At 27.6% G+C, this 17,027-nt stretch overlaps 1 protein-coding gene across 6 annotated transcripts in view; it reads left to right on the top strand.

Annotated features, from left to right (window-relative positions):
* The window catches only part of LOC108564037 (protein unc-13 homolog B), a 259,117-nt gene that overhangs the window by 63,571 nt on the left and 178,519 nt on the right, over window positions 1-17,027 (top strand). For all 6 annotated transcript variants that reach the window (XM_017922922.1, XM_017922923.1, XM_017922920.1 and 3 more), the window contains exon 2: window positions 13,984-14,013. In XM_017922922.1, coding sequence (XP_017778411.1) covers window positions 13,984-14,013 — 30 coding nt within the window. The remainder of the gene's footprint in view (window positions 1-13,983; window positions 14,014-17,027) is intronic.

Below are 17,027 nucleotides of genomic sequence, written 5' to 3'. Positions count from 1 at the left end.
AATTTTAAAACCGCTTATCGATTTTTTTCCAAATATTTAAAAATAACGGTTTTTAATTTTAAATTTGTTATTATAACTTCGGTTTTACTAGAATACTAGAATTGTTATAAAAACTGTTTTGTTATAAGGTTTAATATCGTTTATAGATTTTCAAATATATACATTTTAATTATAGAAATTTACAAATATTTGCACAAATTTACAAAACAATTATTATTACATTATAATAATATCACAGTACATACATAATATTTAGTAAGAAATAAAACCGTTTATTTTAATACAGAATTGAAAAAAACGGTTTTTCTATTATCTCTAGTAATAATTGAGGTTCGGAATGATGAGCTTAAGGATGGTATCCAATTAGATTGGACAATAGATGGACTGGATGTAGTTTGGATAGCGCGAGAACAACCAACTCCTTTTTTCCTAGTTCGGTGTGTGCTATTGGGATGCTGCAGGCGACGGCTGCCATTGACACCAAAATCAATTCCTATTTCGTAGCACGGAAAATAATTGCCATTTGCTTGGCATAAATTTCATTAGGAAATCATCCCCCAGTTCCTTATTTTATTATATACCAATATAATATCACTCAGACGCACGACACCCTCATCTTCATGTCTCTTGCTTTCTCTCTCTCTCTCTCCCTCTCTCACATCCTTTCCTCAAGCCTTTGGTATTTAAAGCGAGGATTCGGTTTCATGGCGTGACCGTGAAATCCCTAGGGCTTCGGTTTGTAACCTTTCTATTGATGGAAAGTGAGAACATTACCATAACAAACAATATTTTAACTTCTATTTACATTCATGAAAACAGTAATTTGATATTATAATAAAAACCATAAACGTATTAATTACAATATTATCCTTTATTTGCTTTTTAAATTACTTTAAATACTGAAATGAAATATCTAATTCTAAAATTGAGTTTTTATTCCATAATTTATTTAAAATAAATATAAATAAATTTATGAAATTTTTCAATAAAATATTTATGTTCATTGTTATGAATATTTCACTGAAGTAATTAAAATAAATAATAAAAGCTTTCATTGCGAGGCAAAGAAAACAAAAATAATATTTTTTTGTATGTTATATTGCATCAATTACATGAAAACTTTGGCCATGTGTACGCTTTTATATGTAATTAAACAGTAAAGTTGCGGAATAATTTGAACGCTGCAATTCGCTGCCAAATGGAATGTTAAATTCAACAATTGGGTGGTTTACAGAATTCTCCTTCCAGAACTTTTATTAGCATGGAGTTAAGTTATTTTACAACCCCATAATACAAAACCACACACAACTCGGGGACGACGCTCGCAAGGGAGGAAAAAATATTGTAGAAGTGTAAGGGACTTGATTTGTGAACGGTAACCGCACCCTTCGTATTCACCAGACGTATACTTTCCACACAACTATCTTTTATTCAAGTCTTCACAACATTTTCTTGCGGTGGGAAAAAAAACCTTCGGCAATTTTGATGTTGTCTGCATGAAGAGGCTGTTCCTCGGTGATTCAAAAAAAAGCTTTTAAAATTCTTTGCTTGCTGTCTACTTCTATGTATGTATTGCAACTTAATAGTTTGACAGTTTGATCACATAATTAATCACGTTTCATGAGTGAGTGATTATGGTCTTATTACTGGAAATAACTAATGATGTGCTTAATTTACCGTTCAAATCAATCTTGCAAGTTTTTATATTTCAGTATTATTTTGAAATAAAAGATAATAGAGCCTCTCATAGTGCGGCTTCGCGGCAGATTGTAAATAAAAAATAAATTAGGTTAGAAACAGTATTGGTGGTATTGCTCCACTTGTTTATTTAATTTATTTAAAATTCATTAATAAACTTACCAATATAAAAATTAAACACTGACTTTTTTTTCAACAATTTCATTAAGAGATACATTGAAAAAGATGTTTTCAAATATATATGAAATAAATAAGTTTATTAAACTAAAATATTAACAATATAAAATTAAAATGTTGTTAAATAATTGCTTTATTTTGTTCATCATTTTAATATATATTAAAAAGTTTACTAAAAATAGATTAGTGAGACTAGAAAAGAGCTTTTAATGGTTTGTATTATATTTTCATAAATGTAATTAATTTCTTTTTAATGTAGAAAATGAATATATTTTAATTGTTATCATTAATTATTATTCCATTAGTCAAGTAAGCATTAATGAATTTTCAATATTATTGTCAATTAGAAGAAAAATAGTATTCTATCTTGAAATTTATAACACTAGACTCTCAAATTACAAATGAATTGCACATGACAGATTTTATGTTGAGACAAAAATAAGGAAACATATATTTTTTGTCCAAAATCTATATTTTATTTAGTTTCATTTTTACTTACAAGACATTTTTTTATGTCGTGTAATTTTATTTAGATCGCGGTTGACATTAGGTAATCTTTTCCCGGTGTATAGTTACCATTATGATTATTTTTTAATTTGTAGGTTGACTGTCGTCTTGTAGGTTAACTTCAGTAGTATATTGATGCTCTGCGATTCCACTATTTCCTTTGACTGTGAATCTGCTGCTTTCTTTAACACTGTCATTTTCCATCGACTTGGCTGAAGGTCCATATGCTTATTCATTTCACTGTCCATCTGTGATGAACGATGGCCCTATCGCTGCAAGCACCGAGAGGGCTCACAAAGAGCCTTGCTTGACCAGGATTTGAACCTATGACCACTGGCAGGGCGACTTAACCATTCGGCTATTAGTCGTTCCTTTACACGACATTGTAATATTTTTATTCACTATATTTTTTACTACATTTAGATTTAACTAAAAAATTTCATAAAATTAATTTTAAAATTAAATTGTAAATTAAAATTTGGATTGTAGTTTTTAATTAAGAAAATTAGTATTCATATATATTAATAATTGTGTTGTACTCATCATTTGGATTAGTAAAGATTTCTGAACTTTATTTTTAGGTCTTTGATTTCAACATTTAAATATAGTTTATTAATTTTTATTGTTAATAGTATGTAGGAAGTTTTCTTTGTGATTATTAGTATATTTAATACAAATTAAAGGTGATGTTTAGAAATCAAAGTAATAAGCAATTTGATACAAACATTAAATATAATATTTGAATAAGAGCAACGGGGTTGGATTATAATATAAGTTAACATCCGTTTGTTAAAGTCTTAAAGAGAAGATCCGGATGATTTACTTTACCGAACGTTAGGCAAACAAGACCACACACTTTCTGATCTACTCTTCTTAAATTAAATCCGAGAAAATCCCTTTTACGATCGAAGACAATACTTCTGCGTTGATTAGGGCTAATTATTAATTGCTACCATTAATACATGTCCCGATTTTATGTGGTTTATCTGCAAAATAGAGGGTTTCAGTGTACAAATAACTAGTTAATTAATTGCACAAAGTCTGCCAATAATTACCATAATTTCCTTAACGAATTCGTCTAGGGAAATACTACGTGCTTCGTAGCCACTGACTTTTCTAGTACAACTAGACTTGCAAAAATAAAATTAATGCTAGACAAGATGCCGGAAGTATGGAGCCTACCGACCGAGAAGTCCTAATTAATTATGCTACCCTCATTCGCATTATTTACGCTAAATGCCACTGCCTCTAACATAAATTACATTAAGGGTGCGCAAAGTATTTTGCATTCAATTCCATTATATAACTGCAGCATATGCCGCCAAGAAAGGTATAAGATATTTTATGGAATGCATCGTTGAACTGTGTAATTAATTTTTTGTAGCAATTAGGAGCTAATTAAGTTGACAATAGCAATTACATTTATGTTAATAAGTACGGTTTTTTTAAATTACGTTTAAAAGTTTTTAATATGCGATTATGTCGTAATAAATTTAACCGAAATTTTGCTATTTAATACATGACAAATACTTTTATTTTACTTGTGTAGTATATATAAAATGTACATAATGATAAACAATTTGTATTTAATGTCTCCAGTTGTGAAATGGACCACACAGTTTGGTTTTATAAATTTTTTATCTGATTAATAAATAATACAAAATTGTTTAAATGTAATTTTATATTAATAAAGTTAACCAGGATATTTAATACATGACAAGTACTATTATTCTACTATTATTTTTTTTAAATTACGTTTATTTTTAAAAGAAATAAAGCTACTTAATACGTAACAAGTACTTTTATTTTACTTGTCAAGTACCGCGTACTTTATATACAATTTACGTAATAATGATAAACAATTTCTATTTAACTCGCACATTGCGGTTTTACAAATTAAGTTTGTTATCTGATTTAGAAAATAATACCAATTTGTTTAAATATTTAATATGTGACAAGTATTTTTATTCTACTTGTCAAGTATCGCGTACTTCATATAAAATGTAGATAATGATGGACAATTTAAGGTTCCAAATTATACAGTACAGTTACAACTCATATTGTGCGGTTTTGGAAATTATGTTTTGATGTTTAAAAAAAAAGAAACTTTTTTATATCTAATAGATAAATTTCTTATATATAAATTATTTCGTATCAAATTTTATTATATAACTTCAGAATATGTTGCCAAGAAAGATATAATAAAATGAACTTTATTTTATAGAATGCATCATTGAACATTGTAATTATTTTTTATTTTACTAGCTAATAATATTACATTTGTAGTAATAACTCGATTAGTACAGCTTTTCTAATTAAGTTTATTACAAGTTTCTTTTTATATCTTAATAAATTTGATCAAAATTATGTTAAGTTAAAATAAAAGCACATGTCACGTATTAAGACAAAAACTTTTATTTTACTTTATATACAATATAGCTACATAATGATAAATAATGTATACTTAGTAACTCAAATAGCACGGTTTTTAAAATTAAGTTTTTTATATGTAATTTTATCCTAATTAAAGTCAACTTATAGACAGTAGTTTTTTTTACTTGTCAAATACAGCGTATAGAGTTTATACATTTAATAAATCAACGAGTTTTTACAATATTTTTAATTTTGTACTAATTATATATGTTAATGTGTACTTGTATGCAATAATTAAACATATAATTCTAGTTTACATGTAAAGAATCGCCTATTATATATAATATGTACTTATAACATGGTAAATAACTTTTTTTTATTTGTGTCTAGTCCGAATTATACAATATTAATAACTCGCTCTGTGCTGGTTTATTTGGTTTATAGTTTTACAAACATAATTGTGCAATTATTTTGGGTCTTATTTAAATTGTTAATTATCACCTAGTAATTGGTCTGAATTATATAGCGATAACTTGTTTAGTACAGTTACTTCATTATGATACAATTACAGATATATTTCGTATATAAAGTAACTAACTTTGATCATGTAATATTTTTTATATGATTTAAACTCTGAATTATTTGATTGATTATTTACGAAAACCTCATTAAATACATTTAATTAAAAAAATAATTTTATGAATATATTAATTTGCTTATATTCATTTTTTATCAATGTAATTTTTTGTAATATTTTTTTAGATATATTTTGTATATTCATATGATAAGCATTTAACAATTACTAGAAAATGTAAATGAAAGTCAACATTGTATTTCAATTAAATTTGACCGTCATTATCATTAATTATCGGAACATTTGACAATTAACCTTTAATGTCTTTTCAATTGTATAATCGATTTTAATTCTATTGATAGCAAATAAGTTGTTCTATTTGTTTTTTTTTTCTACCATAGAATTTATAATAGAAAATTCTTTAGTGACCAGTATAGTAATTATCGTATTATGTCTATCAAACGACGATTTTTTATGTTATTTTTATACACAAGTGTTTATTTTTGTTTATACTAGTTTTTTTTTTAAGTTTTGTACTTTATTATTAAAAATAATAATATTTATTGCAAAAATAAATTCTAACATTTAAATATAATTCAACTGCTGCAAAGGGCCAATGACTACAGGTCTTTCTGCCCTTTTTTGTTTATAATAATTTATTTATTAGTATTCTTTATAAATGCAAAATGAATAAAAAAAAATATTTGAGTTATATTGTCCACATTATTTTATATTACATTATAAATATGTATATGTGCAGAAGTAAAGATGCGAATACATCATTTTCAAAGTAGTTTATTCAGCATATTCTGAGGTATTATATACGCTTCAGGTAAATTGTAAGTAGAAGCTTGAACATCACAATACGCAAATTGGTTTTACATAACTTTGAAAAGTTTCTACATTTCTTAAGTGGAAACATTATGGAATATTTCAACTAAATGTATATATTACATATAGTATATATATGTAAAATAAAACAAATTAAATTGTTACTATTCGTTTTTATGTTTACAGCTTTATTTTTGACATCTTATCTATAATTATCAACCCAAATTTCTGTATTTAATATATTATTTTAGGCGGAAAGACTAAGGTTAATTGTTTCCTTAAACACTAGTATCCGAATTTGTTGTTTATTTCTTATTATGATTTATAGCTTATAGTTTAAAATTTGCATTATTTTGTATTGGCTATTGACTGTTGAACATACTTTATTATAATATTATTTATATTTTATTTATTTTTTTATAAAAAAATATTAAATTATGTAAATAATATCATATTATGTTGGAAAACATTTTTTTTGTAAACTGTCTTACTTATAAATAATATACGATAAGCTTTAAATTTAAATGGATGGAAAAAAATATTTAAATTTAACATTGTATAAGTCTTTAGATATAAAAAAATGACACGAGCCAGACATATTTGTTATGAAAATGGAAGTATTACGGGCAAATACAAAATGTTATTTTCTTGTAGCAGCAATTCAAACATTTGATGTTCAACTTGATCTCCTTTTCATATTTTTTCCTACATCCTGCGTGTTTCATTTAAACCGAACAACATAGACGGTACCAAATACCGTATGGTAACTACTTCGAAATAACAGTTTAACAGTTTTTTTCTCTTATTTTTCTTCGGTTATCGATAAAAATGCAATGTGGTCGAGTGTATGTGGTAATAAAGTGAATGGCATTGTTGGATCGAATGGTTCACGATCCATTTAAGCGAGGAACGCGCGAATGTTCCGATTTATTCTGGTGTTTGTGAGGAGTGTTTGAGGTCCGTGGGTTTTCAATTGAGAACCTTCCTTCAACTCCTATATGTGTTTGTGTTCGTGTGTGTGTCTATGTGACCGTTGTCTGTGCCTGTGTTAGCACAGTAACGACTACGTGACAATGTCAGGATCGCCCCAGGATAATTTCACCCTTACTCGCTCACACACACATGCACACGCCTATACGTACATAAACACACACACACACACCTAACATGTTCAACAACCGTGCTCAATTGTGTCAAAGCGTAAAACTGGGACAGGTGAAGAGAACAATTAAAAGCACAACACTTGGCTACGAGTCTCGGAATAACGACTTCGCGTAGGGATTTCCCCTGCCGTTTCCTTTTCCCATATTTTCTATGCTTTTCTCTTCCTTTTATTTTTTTTCGTAAGAAATCCTGATCGTGCCCCCCAGATAACGAAGGCTGTATTATGAAGGAAAAAAAGGAAACTAGAAAGTGTATATAAAAGAAAGCATTGCCAACATGCGAACCAAATCACAAAATCTCGTTAAATATTTATGCAAGCACCCCCTGGATCGATACAGTGCGAGGGAGTGAGAGGGAGGCAAGAACGAAAAAAGAAGTATGTATATGTATGTGAAAGGAAAACCTTCGCGCGCGCACAATTATATCCATATTCGCATATTTCGAGTATTCGTATTGTTTATTTAAATTGCATGAATATTTTAGCACCGAAAAACAAGCATTACAGGGAAACAGTCGGATGTGCTGAAGAGTTAAGCTTGGATAATTCTGCTACGTACATACAGAACGATGTGTAATGTTGTAATCCATAAAAGGTATACAATATTCAATGGGTCTTAGGTAATATTTTTTTGTTTTTTTTTAATATTTGGTAAATATAAAATGAGTAAAAAATATTAACAAAGAATTGTAATACATTTAATATTATGTTTAAGTTTACTACAGAGAATTTAACAAAGAAATTCAAACGGTGACTACATAGAGCCACAGCAAGGGGGTGACGGCCCCAGGCGCAACAAGCGTAGGGGCGCCAAAATCGCCGGTAATAAGTAATAGTATTGTTTTCTTGATGATAAGGGGCGCAAATTAGATATTTGGCTCGAGGCGCAAGAATTCCTTGCTGTGGTACTGTGGATTTATGAACCAAGTCAAACATATATAAACTGATTATGTAATTAGTTATAATTTGGAAGGTAGTGCAAATATATAATAATTATGTAGAACCAAGAACAAATATTAAATCTGAGATTATGTATCAGACAAAATAAATACATAAATTAAATACATAATATATCACAAAGATAAAGACCAAAAAGCAACAGTTTTGTAGATTTATTTCAGTTAACTTTGATAATTAGTTTTTTTTTTGAATTTGATGATGATTTGATCATTATGAATTTTAAATTGTAAAGTATATAAAATACATCTTCATCCAAATCGATTCGCATTCTACTGAAAATAAATGTAAAGAAAAAAAAGGCATTCACAATGCTTACCAAAGTATTTACAGTTTTTTTTTATTGTTTTCTGGATTTCATTACTTGCATTATCATATTTTTTACATTTAAAATTAATCTTCATATGCGAAAATTCGAAGTAATTACTTATATACTATAATTTGAAGGTTATGAAAATCAAGGCACCGTAACAAAAGCGCGCAGTAACAAAAGAGTGTACAGGAAAAAAGCGCGCAGTCAAACAATCACATATAGTTTGTATTTATTTTTAAAATACATTCAAAATCAAACTCTCCAAACCTAAGGTACTAGAGTTAATGTCGTACGTGCATTTGATATAGTAGAGCGCGCTTTTGTCGGCGCGTTTTTTCCTTTGCGCTGATATCGTTAATATACACTGGCAATAGATAGTTACAGTTTTTTTTCACTTCTATCATTTTTATTTTTTAACTATTATATATTCCGTGCTTATTAATTAAGAATGGGGCAACTAATAACCGAATGGTTAAATCGCCCTACCTACGTGCCAGTGGTCACAGGTTCTAAGCCATGTCCTTTGTGAGCACTCTCGGTGCTTGCAGCAATAGGGCCATCGTTCATCACAAATGGACTGTGAAATGAATGATATTCAGCATATGGACCTTCAGCCAAGTCGATGGACAATGACAGTGTTAGGATAGCAGCATATTCACTGTTAAAGGAAATAGTGTAATCGCAGAGCATCAATATACTATTGAAGTTAACCTACAAGACGATGACCAACAAACTAAAAAAAATATCATCATAATGGTAACTATCCACCGGGAAAGATTAGCTACCGCCATCTTAAAATTACACGGCATAAAAAAAAATTAAAAATTATATTTATTTCAACAATACAAAAAAAAAACAACATATTAGATTTCCATACAATAGTAATAAAACAAGTCAACGGCTTCAATGAGAATTATTAATATTTATTATTATTTTATAAGTATTTTGTTATTGAAAAATATTATTTTTCATTGATGTTCTAATTTACATTATAAATAGAATATTAACCTTTCCAAAACATTTACAGTTTTATTTCAACTATGCATTTTACAAATTTCCAACTCTTTTATTCTAGCATAATATTTCATATTCTACATCCTTACATTGAAATGTCACTAGGGTGACCTGGCTATTAGAAAACGTGTACATCATGTATGAAAGACTACAAGTTTCATTTTCTTATACACTGGTGTGTGTGTGTCCATAAAAGTATACATGTATATGTTAAATAAAGGAGGCTTCCACTGTCATTCTTTACGCAAACCTTTCCAACTTTGGAATCTTTGCCAACCAACTTTCACAATAACCAAAGTATCCTTATAAATCCCTTTTCCGTACACTCTCAGTTGTACTAAAACTATTCTTCTCAAAGGCAATTGCAAATACCTTATTTATCGTCTATGCAATAAAACCTATACTACCACTTAATTCCGCACTGACAATAAAAGTTAATACCATCAAATCCCATTATGTTACGCATTGTTTCATTCCTAATCGAGTGAATCCACATCAATGCATTTAATACAGATTTATAATAGCTTTTAAATACTTTTAATTTTCTGTTTTTTTTTAAATTTTATACATATTTATTTTTGGTATTTATGTGTAGATTTTTAATATAAACATTATTTATTTCTTTTTATATTAAACAATATTTATTACCCAAAAGTATAATCATTATAATGTAACTTTCGTGAAAAAAAAACCGAATAAAAATTAATCTTTACATAAAATAACGAAATTAAAAATAATCTAATATTTAGAACATTTGGTATAAAAGTTCGCATGAACATACTTAACGTTCAAACTAACGTAAAATTTTCCGTTAGAGCCTTTATCATGATAATTATATACTCAGTTTTTAAACAATTTAAATATTTAAATAATTCCAAATAAAACATATTTTGTCTCAATTTGACTGAAACAGAAGTCAAATACGTGATATGAGTGCTGAGACGTTTGATATCATTATACGTTCATACGCATATATCTTAAGAAGATACATTAAATTAATGTACTTTAAGTGAACGTTAACTATATAAGTAATGTTACTTTATTGACAATGCAAATAGAGTTCAGAAACCGTGTTTGAGTAATTATAATAATTGAGAAAACAGTATTGACTTTCCGATTATAAACAGTGAAATTTCTCTCTTATGTCAATTTTACCGGAAATGAAGACGTAATATGAATGCTCCGAGTCTCTATCTGGATCATCCGAAATAATCGTAAGTTCTTACGGATACTTCTACGTTACTTTATGTACGTATTAAGCGCATCTACTTTAAGTAAATGGTAACTATATAGATAATGTTACTTGAGTGGTAATTTAAATTATCTAATAAAAATCCGTGTTTGCGTAATTATATTCATTTGTGAATATTATTGACTTTCCTATTACATAAAGTGAACAAAAACTCTCCATACGTTCGTCAATTTTTTTTTGTCTTTATTGTTCGAAATCATTATACTTTCTGAGTTAATTATTATCAAACGTCTGTTAAAAGAATGTATGTTAAGCTAACTGGAACCATGTTTGCATAATTAACTCAATTTGGGAAACATTATTGACTTCCCAATTAAATACAGTGAACTCTCTTTTCTTACTACTTGAAAGAACATAACAACTGGTTAAATCATGGAAGGAAAGTTTGCACGTATCGATTTAATAATTAAGTGGGTTTGCGTTGGACTGTGCAAACGTAAAACTGCAAATCTGTGTGTGATGGAGCACGACGTGCATACATTCACTCCAATTTCCTGTGCAACGAACTCACCTGCCATGCCACCAGGTCATTTAGTATTAAAATTAAAGCCGTTCATAAAAAATGTATGGATGGAAAAATCGAAACAGCCACTGTTTTTCGCATTCATCTCCTGCCATAACGTGAATTCATAATAGGAAAGTTCTTTTTCCCTTTTCACATATTATTTTTGTTTCTGTTTCAATTGTTATTACTGTGAATTCGGGCGTGCTGATTATGCAACGTATTAATTATTCGAGGCTATAAACTGGTTATCGGGATATTTTTATTTATACATGCGATGATAAAAGAAATATGTGTATGTTTAACGGAAATGGAATAAATGAAAAAATATTTTCAGTTGTTATTTTTGCGATGAGCTATCAATTGATCTGCACTTTGCGTATTGAATAATTTCGTTACAGAATTTTCAGCTAGATCAGCGATTTTAATGCGCAGCATTTTGCAATTTGCATGCAGCGAGTTGACGTTTATTTTGAAACGATATATTCGCGTTATAATTGAATATTTCGTGTCCTAATTATTAGCTTTTGAAATTTTGTAAATAATTAGTAATATATATTTGATTAAATTAACGTGGATGTGGTTTGCGCATTTTTTTTAGAATGTAGTTATGTTATGTTAATAATTAATATTATTAATATAATAAGCTTTGCAGATATTAATTAAAACGAAAACTGGAATAAAGAGAATATTGTATATTTTATAAATTAATTTAGAATTTCAATTTAAAAAATAATTTCATTTGAATGTAATCTATTTTTTATATTGCGTTAAAGAATCTTGATTAATATGCTTTTTTTGATTTTTGAAGAATAAATTTGTTATAATTTTAATTAATATTATTAATAGAATCACATTTGCAAAATTTAATAACAAAATTCAAGATTTTTAAAATAAATATTCTTAAAATATCATATTAGAGCTTTCAATTGATACCAGAAAAGAAATTTTAATATAAAAACAAACTTGATTTATATGAAAATATTTTCGAAATTTGATATTTTTCACATGAAATTTATATTGATTCATATTCCTTAAAGTTGTAATAATGATTATATTATTACTGCTGAAAATTTAAAAAAAAATGATAAAAAATATCAAAATAAGAAAAAAAAAATGTGACTGAATGAAAACGAAAAACGAAAAGTGAAAATAAGATGAAAATTCATTAGTTAAATCAGTACGAACATGACTGATTTAACGAAGAAAGAAACGAAAATGTAAGAAACATTTATTTTTCTAAGAATTGTACAATAGATTTTGTATTTTTTAATATTTTAACATATGTTTAAACTGCTTAAATTTTATAATAATGTTTAGAAAATTAAATTTTCTAGATTTTATTTAGAAATTCTGTTATTAATTTATACTTATAATTTATTAAAGAACTTTTGTATTTTATATATAAGTATAATTATTATCTATTAATTAAATTAAGATAATTAAAAGATATCAAAAATATTGTTGTAGTAAAAAATTGAAAATAATGAATAACATATTTGTCAATTAGATTTTGATTTTTTTTATATATATATACTATTACATTATAGCTACAGATTTGAAAATGTTAGAAAATAAAATTGTTAAAATAAAATATATACAAATATATAAAAACGGAATGTTTCTATTTTGTGTAATAAATGAACTCCTGTGATTTTCTTGTTACAGCTTGTATAAAAAAGCAATGTCAATTTCAGTATCATCCGTTTATAAATTTTTTCCTTTTATTTGAAGCATTCTCGAGCGAAACGTACAATCTAACCGAAACAAAGCCCAACTTTTTCACCAAATCTAATATACATTTGGAACCTCTGTGACAACAACAAATACGTCCTGTCCTTCCACTTTACATTCGAATACGGCTATTTTTTTAAATTTATTTTTTTGTTATTTTTTCTTACATGTGTTCTGTTGATTTGTCGCCAGTATATTTTTGTCCTTTCGAATGTACAAAAGCTAAAGTGGTTTAATGGAGAAACGACATTGCAGTTGTTGATACAATTGGGAAATTCCTTTTCCACCCTTGTTATTGTTTTTGTCGGAAATTTATCATCCCGCTGTCCCAATTTATATGTTTACGTGTCCGAAAAACTTCTCTTTCTCTCCGGGGATGCGGAAGAATTTATTGCGAAATTAAAAATAGCCACCCCAGTTTTCTTCTCGCGTATAATCAACTGGCGTATTAATATATTCGGATTCTCTATTTTTTACTTCTTTCTTTCTGCTTTTTCCTCGCACAATACGACCATTGTTTCGGGCGTCGTTTAATTCTGAGGAGAAATAGCATAAAGCATAAGTCTGGTTTTACTCGCGATGGCTAGAGTGTAATTACTGTAATAAAAGCTAATGAAAAGTAGGAAAATATGAGAGTACAACAATGTCCGTTTGCTTCTTATCCCTACAAAGCTCTAAAAATAAATGGTGGAAAATGTCAGAGCTACGGAAAATGGCATTGATAAATGTCAAGCGATGGGTGGATACGCCGGGATTTTATTGCACAATTCATTCGAATCAATTATCTCCGGTTATAAAAAAAAACGAAACACTCGTAATTAACTGATAACTGACACATATAATTGATGTATTGTTCTGTACTAATTCAGTTTTTTTTTGTATGTTACAGTTAAGAAAGCTCGCTACGTTGGTGCACAAGGTAAGTTTTTGTATGAAATATTCTATTAAAAGATAGTTATATTTTTAAAATATATTGAAAATTATAGAAAAACTCTAAAATGTAACTCAGTAATATTTGAAAGATTAGAATAACATTTACAAAATAATTGTTGATAATGTAGCAATGTATCTACCAAATTATATTAATTTCAATCGCTGTGAAAACAAATACAAGTTTTGATTATGTATTTCTATATTTATTTTAATAAAATATTTAGAATTTTTGAATATGGTTTTTGCGAATATACATGTTACTTTGTTCGTACAAACGTGCATAATACCCTTACTTACGTACATTTGATTGATTCTCTCTATAAATATACATATTATTTTCGTCAACATGTAATACTATTTTATTTTTATTCATGGTCTTATATAATTATTGAAAACATGAATAAATATGAAATTCATTCGTCAATTTTATACATACAAATTGGTTTAAAATGGTTAAATTTTAGCATCTTAGAATATAGTTTCTTCGAATATACGTACAAAATTCACATAATAGTGTATATTTGATTGACTGTCAGCATTTGTACAGTGGAAACTCGCTTAATCCGTTCCAAAATTTCCAAATTTTTACTCGTATATTGAAATACTCGTATATTGAAACGTATTCAAAAATACATATACTATGTGTACATAAGTTTTAAAAATGATGTAACAGGCGCGCAATCCAGGACTTCTCATCATCACTCGTTATGAGAAACGTCGATCGTTAAGCGAAATGCTGGTTAAGCGAGGTTCCACTGTATATGTATATATATATTACTGTTTTGTTTCAGTCTCCATTTTTTTTTGTTAATGGTCTTATATAGTTATTAAAGATATGGATATGTTAAAAAAATAGTCACTTTTGTATAACAAAGCAATAAATTAAATTGATCTACACTGACCATGCATAATTGGTTTCAAATGGTGAAATTTTAGCAACTTAAAATATACGATTTTTGCCTATATAATTAATACATGTTCTGTTCGCACGAACGTACAAATTGCCTTTATTAATGTTCAATTGATTGCCTCTCTCGGCATAATTTATATACGTATTCATATTACTATTGTTTCAGTCTCTGATATTATTTAATTGTTATTAATGGTCTTATATAATTATTGAAGACATGGATAAATATGTAAAATAATAGTCACTTTTATATAGCAAAGCCATAAATCAAATTGATCTAAATTGACCAGGCATAATTGATTTAAAAATGGTTAAAGTTAAGCAGCTAAAAATATGGTTTTTGCGTATATAATGCATGTTACTCTGTTCGCACGAACGTACAAATTACCCTTACTAATATACTTTTGATTGCCTCTCGCGGCATCACTTATATATACGTATACATATTACTATTTTGTTTCAGTCTGTTATAAATTGAAATAATTAATCACTTTTATATAGCAAATATAGGAAATCAATAAAGTAAATTGATCTAAATTGCACGAATGAATATAATGCTGAAACATTCGAACATTTGTTAGCCTTTTGAGATACATATTGTTATTTTGTATCACAATGTGATATTTTTTATTATTTATTAGCATATAATCATATACATATTATGAAACTCAATTTAAAATAATGTACGTTATTTTCAATGAAACCGCTTAAAGTTTATTTTTAAATTAACAAGAAAATGTTTAAGATGCATACAAGACAGGTAAAGGAAATATCTTTGTGGTAAATACAATTTCGTAGTTGCAATAAACATGTAATTTAATTTAATGGGTTTGTTTTCTTGTATTGAGTTAAAGACATTTTCCCTTTCTCGTTTCTAATACCGTTGAAAACCGTCAAAAAAATAACCGAAATACAGTATGAACGATAAGCACGGTAATTTAATGCACAGATAGCGTGCAGCCAGTTATAATAACAACGTTTCGTATATATATTTTTCTTTTTGTAAGCCATCTCCCGCCGGATTTTCCGGAAAATAATCTTCATGAACGTTGTGCACTTTAACACGCACAACAGCAACAACCCTAATGTCTATTTATAAACCTTTGAACCCGATACAATCCACATCCACCAGAAATGGAATTATATTATTTACATGAAACATAGTTCAATACTATACTTTAATTATGGTGATACATTGTTGAAGAACCTTTTTTCTGAATATGAAATACAATTTTGTAATAATTGTTAAAAGTACGCAATTTAATTTTGAAACAGAAAATGTAAAACATAAACCTGTATAAGACGTACTCAGTTTATAGACTCCAAATTTTTCATTTATTTTCTATATTAACCGGTTTTATATATAACTCGTATTAAAGTAATATACATTTCTATATTTGTACCAATCAAAACAACCTAACCTCTCCTAACCTAAAATCATTTGAACTTTTCAACAAAATTATGCACGTTTAGAGTAGAAAATTTTAGTTATAGCCATATAGAATTATAGCTATTACTCAATACTCGTAATGAACAAATAAATTTAATTGGATATTAAATATTATAAATCGTTTTTATATAGAACTCGTACTCGTAAGTTCTATAAATTTTAATAGGTTAGGTTGTTTTGACAAGCCAAAATCTGTCAAAATAACCTAACATATCCTAAAAATTACTCAGAATTAGTATTTGTTCATTACATAATGAATAATATTCAATATAACTGCTATATAATAACGCAATTATCCACATCCAACTAAATAAAAGAATGATCTCAATTAGTAATAAGCAAATAAAATATTGAACGCAAAATATTAAATATTATTTACGCAGAACTCTTATTGATGTACTTAATTCGAACACATCGGGACTAGTACATTTTGTCCCGATAAAGCGGCTGACCCAAAAATCCGAAGTTACAGAAAAATTACAGGATTAGTGTTTTTAATATTTTATTTAATAAATTGAACAAAATAAAACAAGTCACAGTATTTTTGTGTTATTTCCTTGGTTTTGTTTCCGTTTTTTAGGATTTGTCTTTAATAATCAGCTGTACCGATTAACCGCTGTCCCTGAATTGACTGTATTTC

Source organism: Nicrophorus vespilloides, unplaced genomic scaffold (genome assembly GCF_001412225.1).
Source record: "Nicrophorus vespilloides isolate i.1.1-1 unplaced genomic scaffold, Nicve_v1.0, whole genome shotgun sequence".
In the NCBI taxonomy this organism is placed as follows: Eukaryota; Metazoa; Arthropoda; class Insecta; order Coleoptera; family Silphidae; genus Nicrophorus; species Nicrophorus vespilloides.
This window is presented reverse-complemented; position numbering and strand designations above follow the sequence as displayed.